General features: G+C 37.6%; 1 protein-coding gene across 1 annotated transcript; it reads left to right on the plus strand.

Annotated features, from left to right (window-relative positions):
- The first annotated feature begins 2752 nt into the window (after positions 1–2752).
- On the plus strand, positions 2753–13426 carry fam183a (family with sequence similarity 183 member A). Its single transcript, XM_017718947.2, has 4 exons — positions 2753–3010; positions 5126–5185; positions 8672–8775; positions 12798–13426. Exons 1-4 carry the CDS (start codon positions 2773–2775, stop codon positions 12909–12911), a joined length of 516 nt encoding a protein of 171 aa, XP_017574436.2. The 5' UTR covers positions 2753–2772; the 3' UTR covers positions 12912–13426.
- Positions 13427–15458: the final 2032 nt, after the last annotated feature.

Here is a 15458-nt window from a genome sequence, read left to right on the forward strand (position 1 = left end):
TTCCAAAAGTGAGTTACTTTAATGGATGAGTGAGCACCACTCACTCTCAGCAGAACCCTTTCCCATCACTTATCACTAAAGATCTTTTGTTTTCCATATATTCTTGTGCTTTAGTAGTGATGGCATCATTTACACAAATTTTCTGAGATCTCAGTGGGTAACACAGTACTAGGGTCCAGTCTTAAAATCCTTTTTTTTCTCAATATACATTTTCTCTACATTCAGAACCAAAAATCTCAACATCTAGAATGCCTGCACTAATGATTTTTCACATGTTCCTAAACATATTCTGAACAAAATAACTGAAGGAACTGCTCTTATATTACAGTGCATAATGTTTTTTAATTGAACAATAAAATTCTGAGTTTTCATGAGCTTTTTCAGGGCCTGTCTTCACAACTAAATAAACATTTCAATCATCTTCCAAGGGCTAGATGCATTGAACATTTTCATATGTACGCATATTTAAGTAATGTCTCCTTTGGATTTCTAAATTTATTTACTTTTGTTAAACTTCCCATATGAAAAATACTAGTAATATTAAATAATTTTGCAAAGATTCATTGTGATATCTTACCTTATTCAAAAATACCTTGTCTTCATAATGATTGTACACTAGAAACAGAAAATTGTATATGTGAGATTACTCTTGTCATTATGTGAATTTATCTGTGTATGTTTTATACAGATATGTGTGTTTTATGTTGTATATGATTAGGGAATTACTTAATACAGGACACAGAGATTGTACAATTTAATATGTCATGTTATGCAGTATTCTGTTGTGCAGTATTGTATCTCTCAACCTCATCAGTTTAACAGAATTTACAGTTTTGTGTTGTTTTCAGGTTTTCATCAGTACATCTGCATTCTCTCAGTACAGTAACCAGCATGCATTAAACAAATACATCATACAATCCCTGTGGTGTCAACCAATGCTGCTTGTCTAGCCCTTGATTTATAGGCTTTTAAAAGTTCCTCCCTACCTTCAGTGCACATCATCAGAAGAGATTTCTCTAGTCTCTTAACCAGAAAATCTCCCTCCAAGGACTGCTGCAGCACCACGGTAGGACAAGCATGTTTACAACAGTTGTAGTAATGATTACATTTTTATTTTGGCCAGAACATCCCCTTATTCAGCGAGTGATATAATGAGCCGAACCAGATCTGACGCAGAGGGTGAGACACTGGAGGAATGTTTCGTTGGGGAAATAAAAAGTTGTTGTGATTCTGACACGGCTGGACGCTGTGGTCGAGTCCTTACTGAGTGATCTGACATGACATCTTGAAGCACCCACACAGAAACTGCCCGAAGGCTTCTGGAAGGCCACGGCCTCAGCACCAGCAGAAGACAAGCTTCAATTCTGATCAACTTCACAGACATCTGCCTGTCAAGGGCTATTTAAGAGTATCTACGTGTTTGGGACATTAACCAGTTCTGTAAACTAATGAACAACTCAAGCTTAGGAGATGTCTTTCTATTAGTTTGGATTCTCCAGATAAAGCAAAGGCCTTTTGTGTCGTATTTCCATCTAAAGCAGAGAGTACACCATCCAGTCTGCTCTGCTGTTCCTGGACGTTTAAAGTAACTTCTGTGGAGATGCAGGAATTGGAAAGACAAGGATAAGAAATTGAGCAAGACAGGAACAGTGGAAATTGGATGAAGGAAAAACAGAATAAATAGAGATGTAGAGAAACAACATTCAGCCCTCCAGCATCTTTCTCTGCTCTAAAATACCACTCAGAAATGCCTCAAAGGAGCTTTCAAGACTAGTAGACATTTTTCTGATTGTGCTTGTGCGTCTAGCTCTTAGGCTGGGTTAGAGTTTGGACTCTTGGCTTTGGAAATTCCAAAAAACCATTAATATCAGCTAAATTATTCGACAGCTGGCTTTTCTGTAAATGATTTTCTGCCCTTGGCTGAACCAGTTTGATATTGGCTGGCAACAATTGGAGATTCATGCTCTTTGGTTTCTACTTTGAATAAAAGTGAATTTTTAGTCAGCTACAGCTAGACTGAGCTCTGGGTCCTGGAGGAAGCTAAGGCCTTTTCTTTGCATGTAAATAAAGCATGTAGATGTGTGTAAATGCGTGCAGCTGTAGCTCAGCCTCTTTGTTGTTGGTAGCTATTTTAGTGGAGGCTGCCTTCCTTGGAGGTGAGTTGCTAATGGACGCTACTGCTAGTTTGATGTAATTTTAAGTAAATTTGTAAAAGTGTTCTTTTGAACAGTCACATAATACTGTACAATGTGTCTCTAATGTACACTCACGGTTTTTGAAGGGTTCTTTAGTCGAAGATACAGTGGCTCTGTATTGAACACTCAACGAACCCTTTGCATGATTAAAGGGGTCTTCAGATTGGTGGAGAAGGTGCGTTATATGGTTCTAAGTAGAACGTTTTTGAAAAGGGTTCTAAATAACACCCAAAAGAGTTTTTCTATTGTTACAATGTCAAGCTTTGCCACAATAGAAGAACCCTTTTTGGTGTTATATAGCAACATCTACAGCTCATTCTCCATCGAGCTGAAGGACCATTTCACGATGCCAAGAACCCCTAAATCAGGCAAAAGGTTTGTGGAGTGTTCATAGTTCCATATAGAACCATTTTGTTTGCTAAAGAACCCTTGAAGAACCATGTTTTTATGTGCGTATGGCAGCGCGTTTAAGGGCGCTGTATTATCCTCGCGCGCCCTCTTGTGGAGAAAATGAGACACAGCGTCAAGTGTTTACAGTTGCTAGGCAACAAGGAAGCGGAAGCCCCGGGTCCTGTTGATGTGCAACACGACCTGCGGGCCAGTTAAAACTTTTGGCCGCTTTTGGCAGGTAAGACGTTTTAGCAAAAATATCACTGTCAACACTGTCAGGCAGGTTATGGCAGCAGCAGGCAAGGCCAAAGAGAAAGAGCCGGTGGATATAGTTCACCAGAATGCGATTCACGTGGAGACCATCCTGAAGGAGCAGAGGAGTCAGAAGCTCTACACCGAGTTCAGCATTAATCCTTTCAAAAAGCGTGAGTACAACGCCTAGCTGACTTCTTCACAGCCAATACAAGTACAACGAAATTAAATGCTGGATGAAACGTTCAGACATTTCACACAGACCCTACATCGTAATGTATTTCCCTAGTGTGAAGCTGTACTGATCCAGTTCCCTACAGAGGAGCTCCTGAATACACCTAGTTTCAGTGCACTGGTCACTAATGGTGCCTACTGGAGCAGTTTTGTGGCACCTAATACATACACTCTTTAGAAAGATGGCTCTTCAATGCTTTAGTAAAAGAAGTCCCTGCTGAAAAAAATAGACAATTAGAACCTGATGGTTTTGCTGTCTAATGGGAATTGGTTTAATGGTTATCATTAGAGAGCAATAGTCTCCCATAGGATACCTTTAGATCCCATAAGGAAACCATCAAATGTATCTGTAATCAGAACACTTGTTACACCATCATTTTCCTTTACACTGTGATATCGAGGCATCAGGAACGCACACAATACCATGACTTATTATTGAACACCAGCAGGAATCGACAGAAACATTTAATGGTTTCTATGTTTTTTTTTTCAGTAGGAATGGTTTCCATTTGGTGGAATCATTTCAGGCTTAAATTGTTAAATGCATGATGAAATGGTTCTTCAGATTGATGAATAATGTGTTTGTCACGATTGGCCCCTTTCAGTCTTCCAAGTGCTTTTGTTTACATGTGCTTTCTTTGTTTTGATTCTTCCCTGTCCTGCCCCTTTTATTCTGGACTCCGCCCCTGATTGTAACCACCTGTTTTCCACCTGTGTCATGTTAACCGTCGTTATCCTTGCTGTATTTGAGCCCTGTGTTTTCCCTAGTCCCTTGCTGGTCTTTGTTTGATGTGTAGTTCTGTGTTTCTGTTTATTATGCCTGTACCCTGATCTTTCCGTGTTGGCTCCATGACCCTGGACTGTTTTGACTCCGAATCTGATTTGCCCCGAATGCTTATCTCTGCGTCTGTGTCCTCATCGCTCCCAAACATTACAGTGTTGTATAAGGTTCTACCTAGAACATTTTTGAAAATGGCTCTGTGTAGCACCAAAAGGGGTTCTTGTGTTGTCACAATGTCAAATGTTACAATGCTTACACTAATACACTAGCAGGAACATTTCTCCTTGCTAATCATCATTTGAGCAGAAAATGGTTCTGTATAGAACTCGTGGTTTTAAACAGACCATACCCTTTACTGAAGAACCTTGAAGAGCCTTTTCTATTAGGAGGTTTGAGTTGCCCTATGTTGTTTTAATGGCCAATAGCCATCCATGGCACATATGTATATTTAGCTCTGTACATAAGACTATAGGTAGAATAATGAGTAGAATATTTTGACAGACAAAATCACTGTAGCAGTAAAACTACAAGTAGGATATTTTGATAGCCTAAATATCCTTATCAGAAAATGATACCAGCATTTAAGTGTGTAGGCAGGATATTTTGATAGCCTAAATCAATTTATCAGAAAATTTTACCAGCATTAAAAAACAGGAGATTTTGTTAGCCTTAGTCTCGTTAAGTAAGGTATAAAGCTGAGGCTGTACAGTAGACCATAGGTTAGGCTGAAGGAACATTAAATACACAGTAAAATGTTTGAAAAACAAAGTTACTATGCCTTACTCGTTAAATGCCCTGCTGGACCACTCGATGCATAGGACAAATTACAACACCGGCAAATTGTCTCCTATCTCGAGTTAGTTGATACCTGCAATTATTCTTATGAGACAATAAACAATAATTAGGCTAATGTTCTGATAGCAGTGCCAACACGGATGTTAAAAACATTAAAAATATGGACATCAAAAATCATACTTAAAAGCTGTTGCATTAGAGCTAAATAAACTACATATATGGACTCTTTAGATCTACTGTTATAAATCATTCACTCTGTCTCTTGTGGCTGCTTGTGTCTCTGACAGAGCTGGGAGACGGGCGGTATCAACTAATCCTCCACCCAAGCAGTAACGCAATGATGAAAATTTGAATGGATCTAGAAAAATATGCTTGCTCAGTACTTGGCTGGCTAAAAGTAAACCACACTGCAAAACTCGAAGGCAAAATGCAAACAATTTGTGAGTGATGCAATATAATAATGTTCTCTTTCTTTCAGTGCATGTTTTGACCAACAAACCCATGTCAAGGACTACATATGAAGAGGCAGAGGAAGACCGTATGTATTTGTTTAAGAAATTTCCATTTTGGTATTAGCTCAGTCAGATAATCTTTGTTCAGATAATCTGTCAACAGAAAATGTCTTAGAATGCCAGAGAAATGGGTATATACAGAGAATATATGGCTTACTGAAACAGTTACCATGGTGTTTTAAAACATTAGTGGTGAAACAGTATACCATGTAAGTCTTCTGAAATACCAGATGGTGGCCTTTCTCCTTATAATTAAGAGCTTTGAAACACACCAAGTGACATTCCTTGAGATGTAGGCAAAAAACATTTATAAAAATGCATTAAACATATCCAGATTCTTCTGTTATAGTGAGGTTATTAGAGCTTTCATAGACTTGATACTATGTCACCGGTAGGACAAATGATCCATAGCTGTGCGAACGCTGTAGATAATGCAGTCAGTGAAGTAGCTGTCTTTGTTCTCCACATATGCCATCCTTGTATGCCCAAATACTGAGGAGGAATTTGATGCAGTTATTGTTAAGCACAGAAAGATAAGGTTCAGATGAAATGTGAACATGTAGCTAATAAATTTGGAAGCCTACCTCATGGCAAACATAGTGTGACAACACATCTGTTGTTCTGAAAAGTTTTCATTCTGTTTGACCATAAAATCTGGTGATTGAAGGGGAAAAAGAACATTGTGTGTCAGTAATACACATGAGCACAACATAAGCAAGAAACAGACTTTCTGTTAAAAGGTGTGTCTCGTCTGCGTATAAACTCAAGCTGCTGCATCATTCAGCCAAATTATAACATCTAAATCAATGAATTGCACATTTAGTTAATCTCCTGAATGAGTTTTAAAGCAGAGAGTGGCATTGCAGGCTAAGCGTCAGGGTCTGTGTTTACAGACCACGTCAAGAATGGGAGTTCTGATAGTGATGTAAATCACAAATACAAAGCATCTGACATCTGAGATCAGTCCTCTAAGTCAGGACTGCTTTATGAATTATAGCCCTGATTAGGTGGAGAAGAGGGGATATAGATCGATCTCAATACTCCAGTTTCACTTGTATTTGATTGAATCACCAATTAAATCTCAGTGAATGTGTCATGGGCAGAAAGAGAGAAGTACACATTTGAAGTCTCTAAGGCTTGAACTTTAACCAGGACAGTCTAGACCTGTGCAGCCCATGTTCATGTTAACCACTGTGAGATAAAGCTGAGCTGGTATTCACAAAGCCATCCTGAGTTAGAGGACTAATTTCAGATCACATTTTTCCAGATTTACTGTGGTGGGCAAAGTACACAAAGCATGTACTTGAGTTAAAGTCAAGATACCAAAGGTACAATATTACTCCAGTAAAAGTAGAAATCCTCCCTTTAGACCTCCACTTGAGTAAAAGTACAAAAGTATTTGCCTTCAAATGTACTTAAGTATCAAAAGTAAAAATACTAAAAGATTGATTACGACTCTGATGTCCTGTTATCATGTTTATAACAAGACTTGCTTCATTAACTCATCTTAGGTGAAAATACTCCAGTGCCGCTCTTGGTAAACCAGTCTTTTAATGGAATGTCATTATTTAGTGATGCTGATGTCTATGAAAATGATCATAAGCACAAAACGCTGAAAGCAAACAGTTTCCATCAGGTAGTACTGAGGGGCTCTGAAATCACTTTTTGCAAACAAGCAAAGTTTCAGTTTGAGATTTATTTGCAATTTTTAAGTTTAATGAAAACCTGCTTTAAACACAGGATCACAAATGAGTTTTCCTCTACTGTACTGTATCTGCAGGTCACTGTTCATAAACATAAACTAGCAAAAACAAATTTACTATAAAATTAAATAGTGTTTGTGTAAATTCAGTAAAAAGACACATGAGTCACGACTGCATATGTGTACATATTTGTATGGTTTATTTATACAAAGTTGGGTTGGTTCCATTATTTATGCTGGAGATCCTCCCAAAATTTGATGCTGCTGCGCTGATGTTGAACCGTATGCTTGCACTGGGTCAGTATGTCCAACAGATGAAAACAAGCTAAAAAAAACTGGTATTGTAAGCCTAGTGTATGCTTCCATGTGTCAAAACAAGCTCAAAACAAAGTGCGCTCTGTGCCCTGATTGGTGTTCTTGCTTTGCGCTTCTTTCGTTTTGATGTTACATTTTTATACACACATAAACCAAAAAGAAATGACAAATTTCTCATAATGTAGTGGAGTAAAAAATAAGATATTTGATATTGAAATCTAGTGGAGTAAAAAATAAGATATTTGACTTTGAAATGTAGTGGAGTGAAAATGTAGTGGAGTAAAAAATAAGATATTTGACTTTGAAATGTAGTGGAGTGAAAGCCGCCCAAAATGGAAATACTTCAGTAAAGTACAGATACACAAAAAACTACTTAAGTACAGTAACGAATTACATTTACTTAGTTATTGTCCACTTATAATGGTCAACCTCACATGGTTAACCTGCTTTAGCAACAGCAGATATTGCATTTGTGTTCTTTCTCGCTGATAAAACCAAGGAACAAAGAGCTCCCCATTGGTTTCTTGTGCCAGATATTTACATACTGGGCAAGTCTTTCCCCTTGTTTTACTTATCCTCTTACCTTTCCTTTTGTTTGCTTGCCCCTCTGATCTCAACTAACCTGTGAACTGTACTCACTGCAAAATGATTTAGTTGTGGTGAACATCTTATCTGCATGTGTGTTTTCTCACAGGTGTGATGTTTTGATGTGAATAAAGTGTTATCTAACCTTATATATCTGATTATCTTAAATAAAATCGCTGAAAGGCCTAGGATAGGCTATGTAACACTGTCCACCCACACATAGTCCAAGATAGCTATGATGTAATTACGAACTGATCTCCCATGTGCCTATTCATCTCAAACCAGAGTATTCAACAAGGATTCCCTTTTTCTGATTCAAACTTGCACAGCTAGCTTCAATATGGATATAATTAAGCGTGCTTTGATGCATATCCTTGAACTATATTTATCCAGTGGATGTCCATTTAAACAATGCCTTAAGTGTCTGTCCAAGGCCATACAGTGAAATCCTATTGGCATATGCTAAAAACCTTATAAACCTTTGGAATCAACAGAAGTTAATAAATAAATCTATTTTTGCTTCATGTGGATTACTGTCAAAAGAAAAAATACCGAAGTGGGCCAATATTTGGGGTCCTTCAGTATTGTACTACTATTAGAACTACAGTTTAGCCTGGTTTCTATTGTGTGCAATACCACCAGTGCCTGTTTTTGTTTTTACATTATGAGTTGCACCTTAGATTTGTCTCATGTTTTTAGAATTTGTTAAACATTTACTTTGTTGGCTGGCATTGTTTTTTCAGACTGTAGATGCTGTAGTAGTTCCCCACTATTTGTGTTCAAACAGGAAGGAACAAATACATAAAAGTATGGATCATCAATCAGTTAACTTGTATTGTAACTTTAATGTAACTTTTACTGTCACTGTTAATGATGGACAGTAATTTGTAATTCTTTTCTTTCCTGTTAGCTGCCTTCCTAAAGATTATTCATGGAGCACATTTGGAACCAACAAAGAAGTACACTCATGCCATGACGGAGTCTCAAGAAATTGGGTGGATATCCACTCCTCTGGTAAGGGTTTTAGGATTTTTATGCTGTGTAGTCTATGGCTAACACTATATAGATTTTAGAAAGAGAACAAATTAAAAAAAAAGGAAAAGATAAAAAATAGCATTAAACAGTGAAATGAAATTGCAACATTGTGGTACACTGTAAAAACTTTCAGTGTAGAACTACAATAAATTACTGGTTACTAAGTGCATTGTTTTTGCTGTAATTTACTCTACCATATTAACTGTAAATAACAGTAAAATAGCAGCTCTATACTATGACTTCATTGTCACCTGGAGCTTAGGATTATTGTGATTTAGCTATACACTTAAGTTGTAATTAAGATACAGCAATTTCCTGTATTTTGCATAATAACTATGGATGCATCGATACCAATACTAGTATTGTAAGCCTAGTGTATGCTTCCATGTGTAATGCTTGCACAGAATATAGATGCTTGCGGATAAAGGAAAACAAGCAGGCTTTAATGTTGAACACAGAATCCAAAATCATAGTCGAAAAACAGGCAAAAGGTCAAAGTACACAAATCCAGCGTTCCAGAGCAAACAATCCAAAAACCAGAGTCAGAGAAAACGGGGGAAAACAAGTCATACACATGAATAAAATCGATAGAACGCTCAGTGGTTTTCAGTAGAAACAATACCTCGCGACTAACTACTGCTAAAGCCCGGGCTTGTAAGAGTCATGCGATTATAACAGGTGTAACACATTAGAATTCGAGTGATCTCAAACGCTGATAGGAGCGTATGTGGGAATCAGAAGTCAGCTGATCTTCCAGTGCATGCTGGGAGATGAAGTCCATGTGTGTTTCGGGAAGCGATAAGGTCATGTGATCTCCCAGAGGATCAAGTCTGTTGCTCCATTCGTGACATCATGCTAATGAACAAATAACTCAAGCTGGCATTGAACAAGGGTCTGCTCACATAGAGAAGTGCTGCTGATGATGTGGTTTTAGTCCATTTTTAAACACAAACAAACACTACTTCCCCACCACTGGCAGAGACATGTAGGCTAGCAAAACGGAGGCAAAAAAGTTGACATTTGTGGTACTAAAGTCCAAATATGCCTACTTTGTACTTTGCTCAGTATGACTACAGTTGCAAAGTATATCAAATGTATTGATTTTTAAAAATTTCCTACCCATCTACATCACCACCTTGATTTAGTTTCAGTGCATAATGTGGCACAAGTTAGCAAAGCTGCTCAGTTCCTCAGCATTTCTGCTCAGTACTTGGATGTGTCAGATGCTATTTTGAATGAAACTAAATGCTATTTTGTTGTATTGATAATTGCTCATAGACAGAGTTGTCTGTAGGGGCTGCATTCCACGTAATTTCTTATTAGACTGATAAGATAAGATAAGATAAAGTGTTTATTGTCATTGCACAGTGTACAACAAAATTGAGCAGCAATCCAACGATACTTCCTACATACAAAACAATTTAAACATAAGGCTAAAATATCTAAACATAAGGCTAAAATATATAGATGCAGATTTAAGGAAAAAAGTATAAAAAATCTTAAATATAAAGAAAAAGGACTATAAAACTATATATTCTAAAACAGTAAATAGACAATAGTCTATAGACAGTCAATAGACAATAGACAGGTGAGGTAGCAGTTATTGCACATTCCTTGGATAGCTTATAGTGTTATATAATATTGCACATCTAAGAATTATTGCACAGAAAGAATACAGATTATAGATCACACTCTCGAGAACAAATGAATAATAAATAGAACAGAGGTGGAGTGGAACACTGCAACAGTGTAAAGGGTCCTATGAAATCAAATCAGTGCCAGTAAAGAGCAGTAGTTGTGTTCAGTCGGTTCTACTGATCACAGTGTTCTATGGAAAGGCCTTGTCAGTGTGTGGGTTTGGAAGTGTTCAGTTCCCGTACGGCTCTGGGGTAAACACTGTTTTTAAGTCTGTTTGTACGGGATGGGATAGACCTAAAGCATTTACCAGAGGGCAGCAGGTTGAACAGATGATGTCCCGGGTGAAATGTGTCCTTCAGGATGTTGGCAGCCGATGATCTTCTGGGCCGTGTTTATGACCCCCTGCAGTGTTCTCCTCTCTGCCACTGAGCAGCTGCTGTAATACGTTGAGATGCAGTATGTCAGCACGCTCTCAATGGTGGAGCGGTAGTAGGACAAGAGCAGCTCCTCCTGAAGGTTGTTTTTCCTGAGTATTCTCAGGAAGTAGAGCCTCTGCTGCGCCTTCTTGACCACTGCCATGGTGTTGGTGGTCCAGGAAAGATCCTTAGAAATGTGTGTGCCCAGGAATCTGAAGGAAGGGACTCTTTCAACACAGTCCCCATTGATGTACAGTGGTGTGGGGACTGCTCCTTTCTGCCGGAAGTCTATAATGAAGGAAGGGACTCTTTCAACACAGTCCCCATTGATGTACAGTGGTGTGGGGACTGCTCCTTTCTGCCGGAAGTCTATAATGAGTTCTATTGTTTTTGAGGAGTTCAGGGTGAGGTTATTTCCTGAACACCACTCAGCCAGTCTCTGGACTTGTAGGCAGTCTCATCTCCTCCAGAGATAAGTCCAACCACTGTTGTGTCATCCGCAAACCTTACTATGGTGTTTGTGGAGTAGGTGGGGACACAGTCATAGGTGTACAGAGCATAGAGAAGTGGGCTAAGCATGCACCCCTGTGGTGCTCCGGTGCTGAGTTTGAGGGTGGAGGAATGATGGAGACCCAATCTTACAGACTGGGTGCGGTCGGTCAGAAAGTCTCTGATCCAGAGGCAGGTGGGTTGTGAAAGTCCCAAGTCTGTGAGTTTGGTCACCAGTCTGTGGGGGATGACTGTGTTAAAAGGTTAGCTGAAGTCTACGAAGAGCATCCTCACATAGCTCCCCTGGTGCTCCAGGTGTGTGAGTGCTGTGTGGAGAGCAGTGGTGTTAGCATCTTTTGTGGATCTGTTTGCTTTGTAGGCAAACTGGTGTGGATCAAAGGTGGGTGGGAAGATGGCTCTGATGTGATGCAGAACCAGTCTCTCAAAACACTTTATTATGACCGGTGTGAGTGCGACCAGACGATAGTCGCTGAGGTCGCTGATGGTAGTGTTTTTTGGTAGTGGGATGATGGTGGCAAACTTCAGACAAGGTGGGATGATGGATTTGGACAGGGACAGGTTGAAGATTTTTGTGAAGACCCAAGAGAGCTGGTCTGCACATACCTTCAGCACCCTTCCTGTCACTCCGTCAGGATGTGGAACAAAATCTGCTCTACTGCAACGCTACACAATCCAGTGTAACTAATGTAGCATAACTACCTCATACATTTAATTTAAAATCAACTAGATTTTAATAATTTAACAATTAAGGTAGATTTACACTAACAACTGCTTATTATGGTATCAGAATCAGAATAGACAAGTTCTTAAAAATGTACTTTTACTTGGTCTGAACAAAATGATATTGACGCATCCCTAAATAACAACTGTAAAATAATGCAACTCAGTTGCCAGTAATTTATTGTAAACTTGCATCTAAAAAAATATTTTAATATGTTAATTAAAAACAGTATCAGTAAACATATTTCCATTTTGCACTGTGTAGGAACAGAACACCTCAAGTATGCAAATTTAATTGCAAATATACATTTACACACATTTGTAAATGTTATTGCAAATGCAATAAACAGCACAGTTTTAGTCAACATCCCAGTGCTCCAGCATTTAAACAATCAAAACAATCAAAAAAGGAACAAAAATGTACAACTTTAAAATACCAAAGCCTGAATTTTCATAATAAAATACTACCAATATTTTAATTAAATGTTTATGCATTTTTAAATCTCAGTTGCTGTCACATCCCATAATGCTGTGCTATAGAGTGCCTACCTCACAGTAATTTGCTGTGTTACTACAGAAAATATTTTAAGCTAAGTTGATGTCACTAAAATGTCAGATAAAATGATGACTACAGTTAAATATTTTTAAATCCTGGTAATAGTTAACAATGTATTTGTTTATGATATTGAGCTAGCAGAACTTTCTCTAACATTTTAGATTGTTTCGGATCGCGCAGATAGAAGACTGAACTTCCCACGGCAGAATTCGGAGATTACCAAATACATGGATGCTGCCTGGCGTCTGAAGGAGCAAACCCAGAACCTTGGATGAAATTCACAGTTTTATCTGCAACGACCACAATGTGTTGCTCTCAGGATTCTCCAAACACGGAAAATAATTTGTCTTATTGTGCTTACTGTCTTGTATTAAATCATAGCACCATATCATGAGCAAGAGTAGTACGGTTTTCCAGTCATCAGCCTTGGCTGTCTGTTGGTAATCAACGTGACTGAGAAAGCACGTTTGGATCAAATGTACAAAATGTAATTTCATGTCAAAATATGAATTGCATGGGAATATTTTGCAAATGAGCTCTTCACGAGGGAAAAATCCATAAACATTCTGACAAGCAGCTAATGAACAATTGACTTATTCACATGTTTTATGCAGGTGCAATTCTGCTGAGTCAGAGTTACATCTGGAAGTGGAAATTGTTTCTTTTGTATTCCAGTGATATATGACAGTTTATAAATAATCAGGATGTGGCAGTAAATGTTAGTTTGTTCTAGAGTGATTTGCTGTACTTTAAGAAGGGATAAATACATTAATGTGAAATCCTTGTTTTACATGGCCTGTGTTATGCATTTACTTTCATTTATAGAATTTCATTATTTTCTTTCCTCTCTTTTTTATGTCATAGAAATTCAGAGAAATATTCTCAATTCACTGTATTTTTAAAGGGGTCCTGTAGACACCAAATAAGTAACAGATGTATTCACATAAAAAAGTGTTAATAGCAATTTTATTAGAGTTCTAAATATTTAACCCTTTAATGCCAAGCGAATCATATTTGATACATAAGTTTTTGAGACCTCCACGTCATCAGTATGATAACTTCTTCTTTACTGAAAAACCTGATGTATAAAATCAGCTACATGTCTTCTGCCCCCTGGTGGATTATCTGTGCATTGTATGCACCAATGGACCTTCAATTGAGACATCCGTTGCCAAATAAGTGACCCACCTGTGGTTTTGCATGGACATTTTTACCAATTTTGTAAAGTTAAGGTAAGAAAAACACTCAAATTGTTACTGATACTTCACTATGAATATTTACTGGAATGATGCAACTTATGATTACCTAATGTTTCATAATTTATTTTATAAAAGTGTGTTGAAAATGTGTGTATCAAATTATATACAGCAGGTATATAAGGTCATTTATCTGTAAATCATCATTTTATTGCATTTCATGCATTATGCATTGCAAAAAGCAACATACACTCTTTTGATTATTTAAGTAAACTAATTAAAGGTTTAAATGACATAATTAGATATATTTAGAGTAGAAACTGAAATATTTATAGCCTATATTGTATTTTTTATATATGCAACCTGCTGTATCATGATGATTGATGACTAGTTGGATAATGCCATGGCTTGCTTGCTAATAATTGTAATTTGCTTATTGCTTTTCACTAAAAACTGACTAATTCAGAGAATAAATACACAATAATTTGTTTTGATATGTATTGTTTTAGATGCCAGTGTCGAAGATGTCCTGAAGATGATTTTAGATGGAGATTCAAGTGACCTGGAACAGTTAGGAGAAGATGATGATGAGGAGGAGAAATGGACTCCTACTGCAATGTGTTCAGAGGGAAACTCAGATAGTAGTGATGAGGAAGACTTGCAAGATAAGTTTTGACGAGACAAGTGGAGAAGTTGAGGACAAGACAACAATACAGGACACAACAACAAAGCAATCAGCAAGGGGCAAAGTGAAAAGGAAAGAGTATCGCTGAAAAAAAAACACAATTTGAACCTCCAGCTGCTGAATTTGATGAATGTGTTGAGGAAGATTCAGAAGACAGGCTTGACTGGACACCATGCATGTATTGCAAAAGTTTTGTGTCCGACGAAATGCTACAGGAAATTGCAGAACAAACAAACTTATACAGTGTACAGAAAGAAGGAAAGTCAGTGAACACAACTGCCAAAGAAACTAGGCAAATTCTGGATACATGCACATGGGTTTAGTACAGATGCCCAATGTACGAGCCTGTTGGGAGATGGTGGGTTGGTGGGTTTATCATTGCTGCACGGCTGAACTTTGATCAAACCCACACTTTATTTCAAGTTTTTGTGGAGATCCCGATATTTTTTGTTTATTTTGGAGATCCCAATTGTCTTTCCTAAATTTGAAATTACCTGAGTAAAGATTTAAAGGAAACTCAGAGTAGAAAGTGTAAAAAAATCTGTTCTGTATGTTTTTGTTTGTTTAACAAAAAAATGCTGTGAGCAATAAATTGCAAAAAAAATCTGGATGTATCAAATATGTTACAAAACAAAACTCCTATATGCCAAGTGTTTTTTTATTAGACAGAAGGTCTAATAAACACTCCAGTATCAAAGAATTAAAATTTTCTGTCAATTATTTAATGGTTTAGGAAAATTAGTCAGAATTATGAACAGGGCTGATGAAAAGCTGATGGTGAACATGTTATTCAGAGAAGTGCTATGCTGATAACAATAATAGTCGTGGTGTTTTTATTTTATTCCCAAATCTGAACAAGTTTTGGATTAAACTCATTGGAAGAATGCACTTACAGTTCAGTGTAAAACAACCAGTCTTTTGATTGCTTTGAGGCAAGAAAC

Source organism: Pygocentrus nattereri, chromosome 26 (genome assembly GCF_015220715.1).
Source record: "Pygocentrus nattereri isolate fPygNat1 chromosome 26, fPygNat1.pri, whole genome shotgun sequence".
Lineage (NCBI taxonomy): Eukaryota > Metazoa > Chordata > Actinopteri > Characiformes > Serrasalmidae > Pygocentrus > Pygocentrus nattereri.

Excerpts from the sequence above, each read along its gene's own strand:
- fam183a (XM_017718947.2), top strand. The coding sequence starts at position 2,773 with ATGTGCAACACGACCTGCGGGCCAGTTAAAACTTTTGGCCGCTTTTGG. Across the intron at positions 3,011-5,125 it reads CATTAATCCTTTCAAAAAGC|TGCATGTTTTGACCAACAAA; the intron begins GTGAGTACAACG and ends TCTTTCTTTCAG. Across the intron at positions 5,186-8,671 it reads TGAAGAGGCAGAGGAAGACC|CTGCCTTCCTAAAGATTATT; the intron begins GTATGTATTTGT and ends CTTTCCTGTTAG.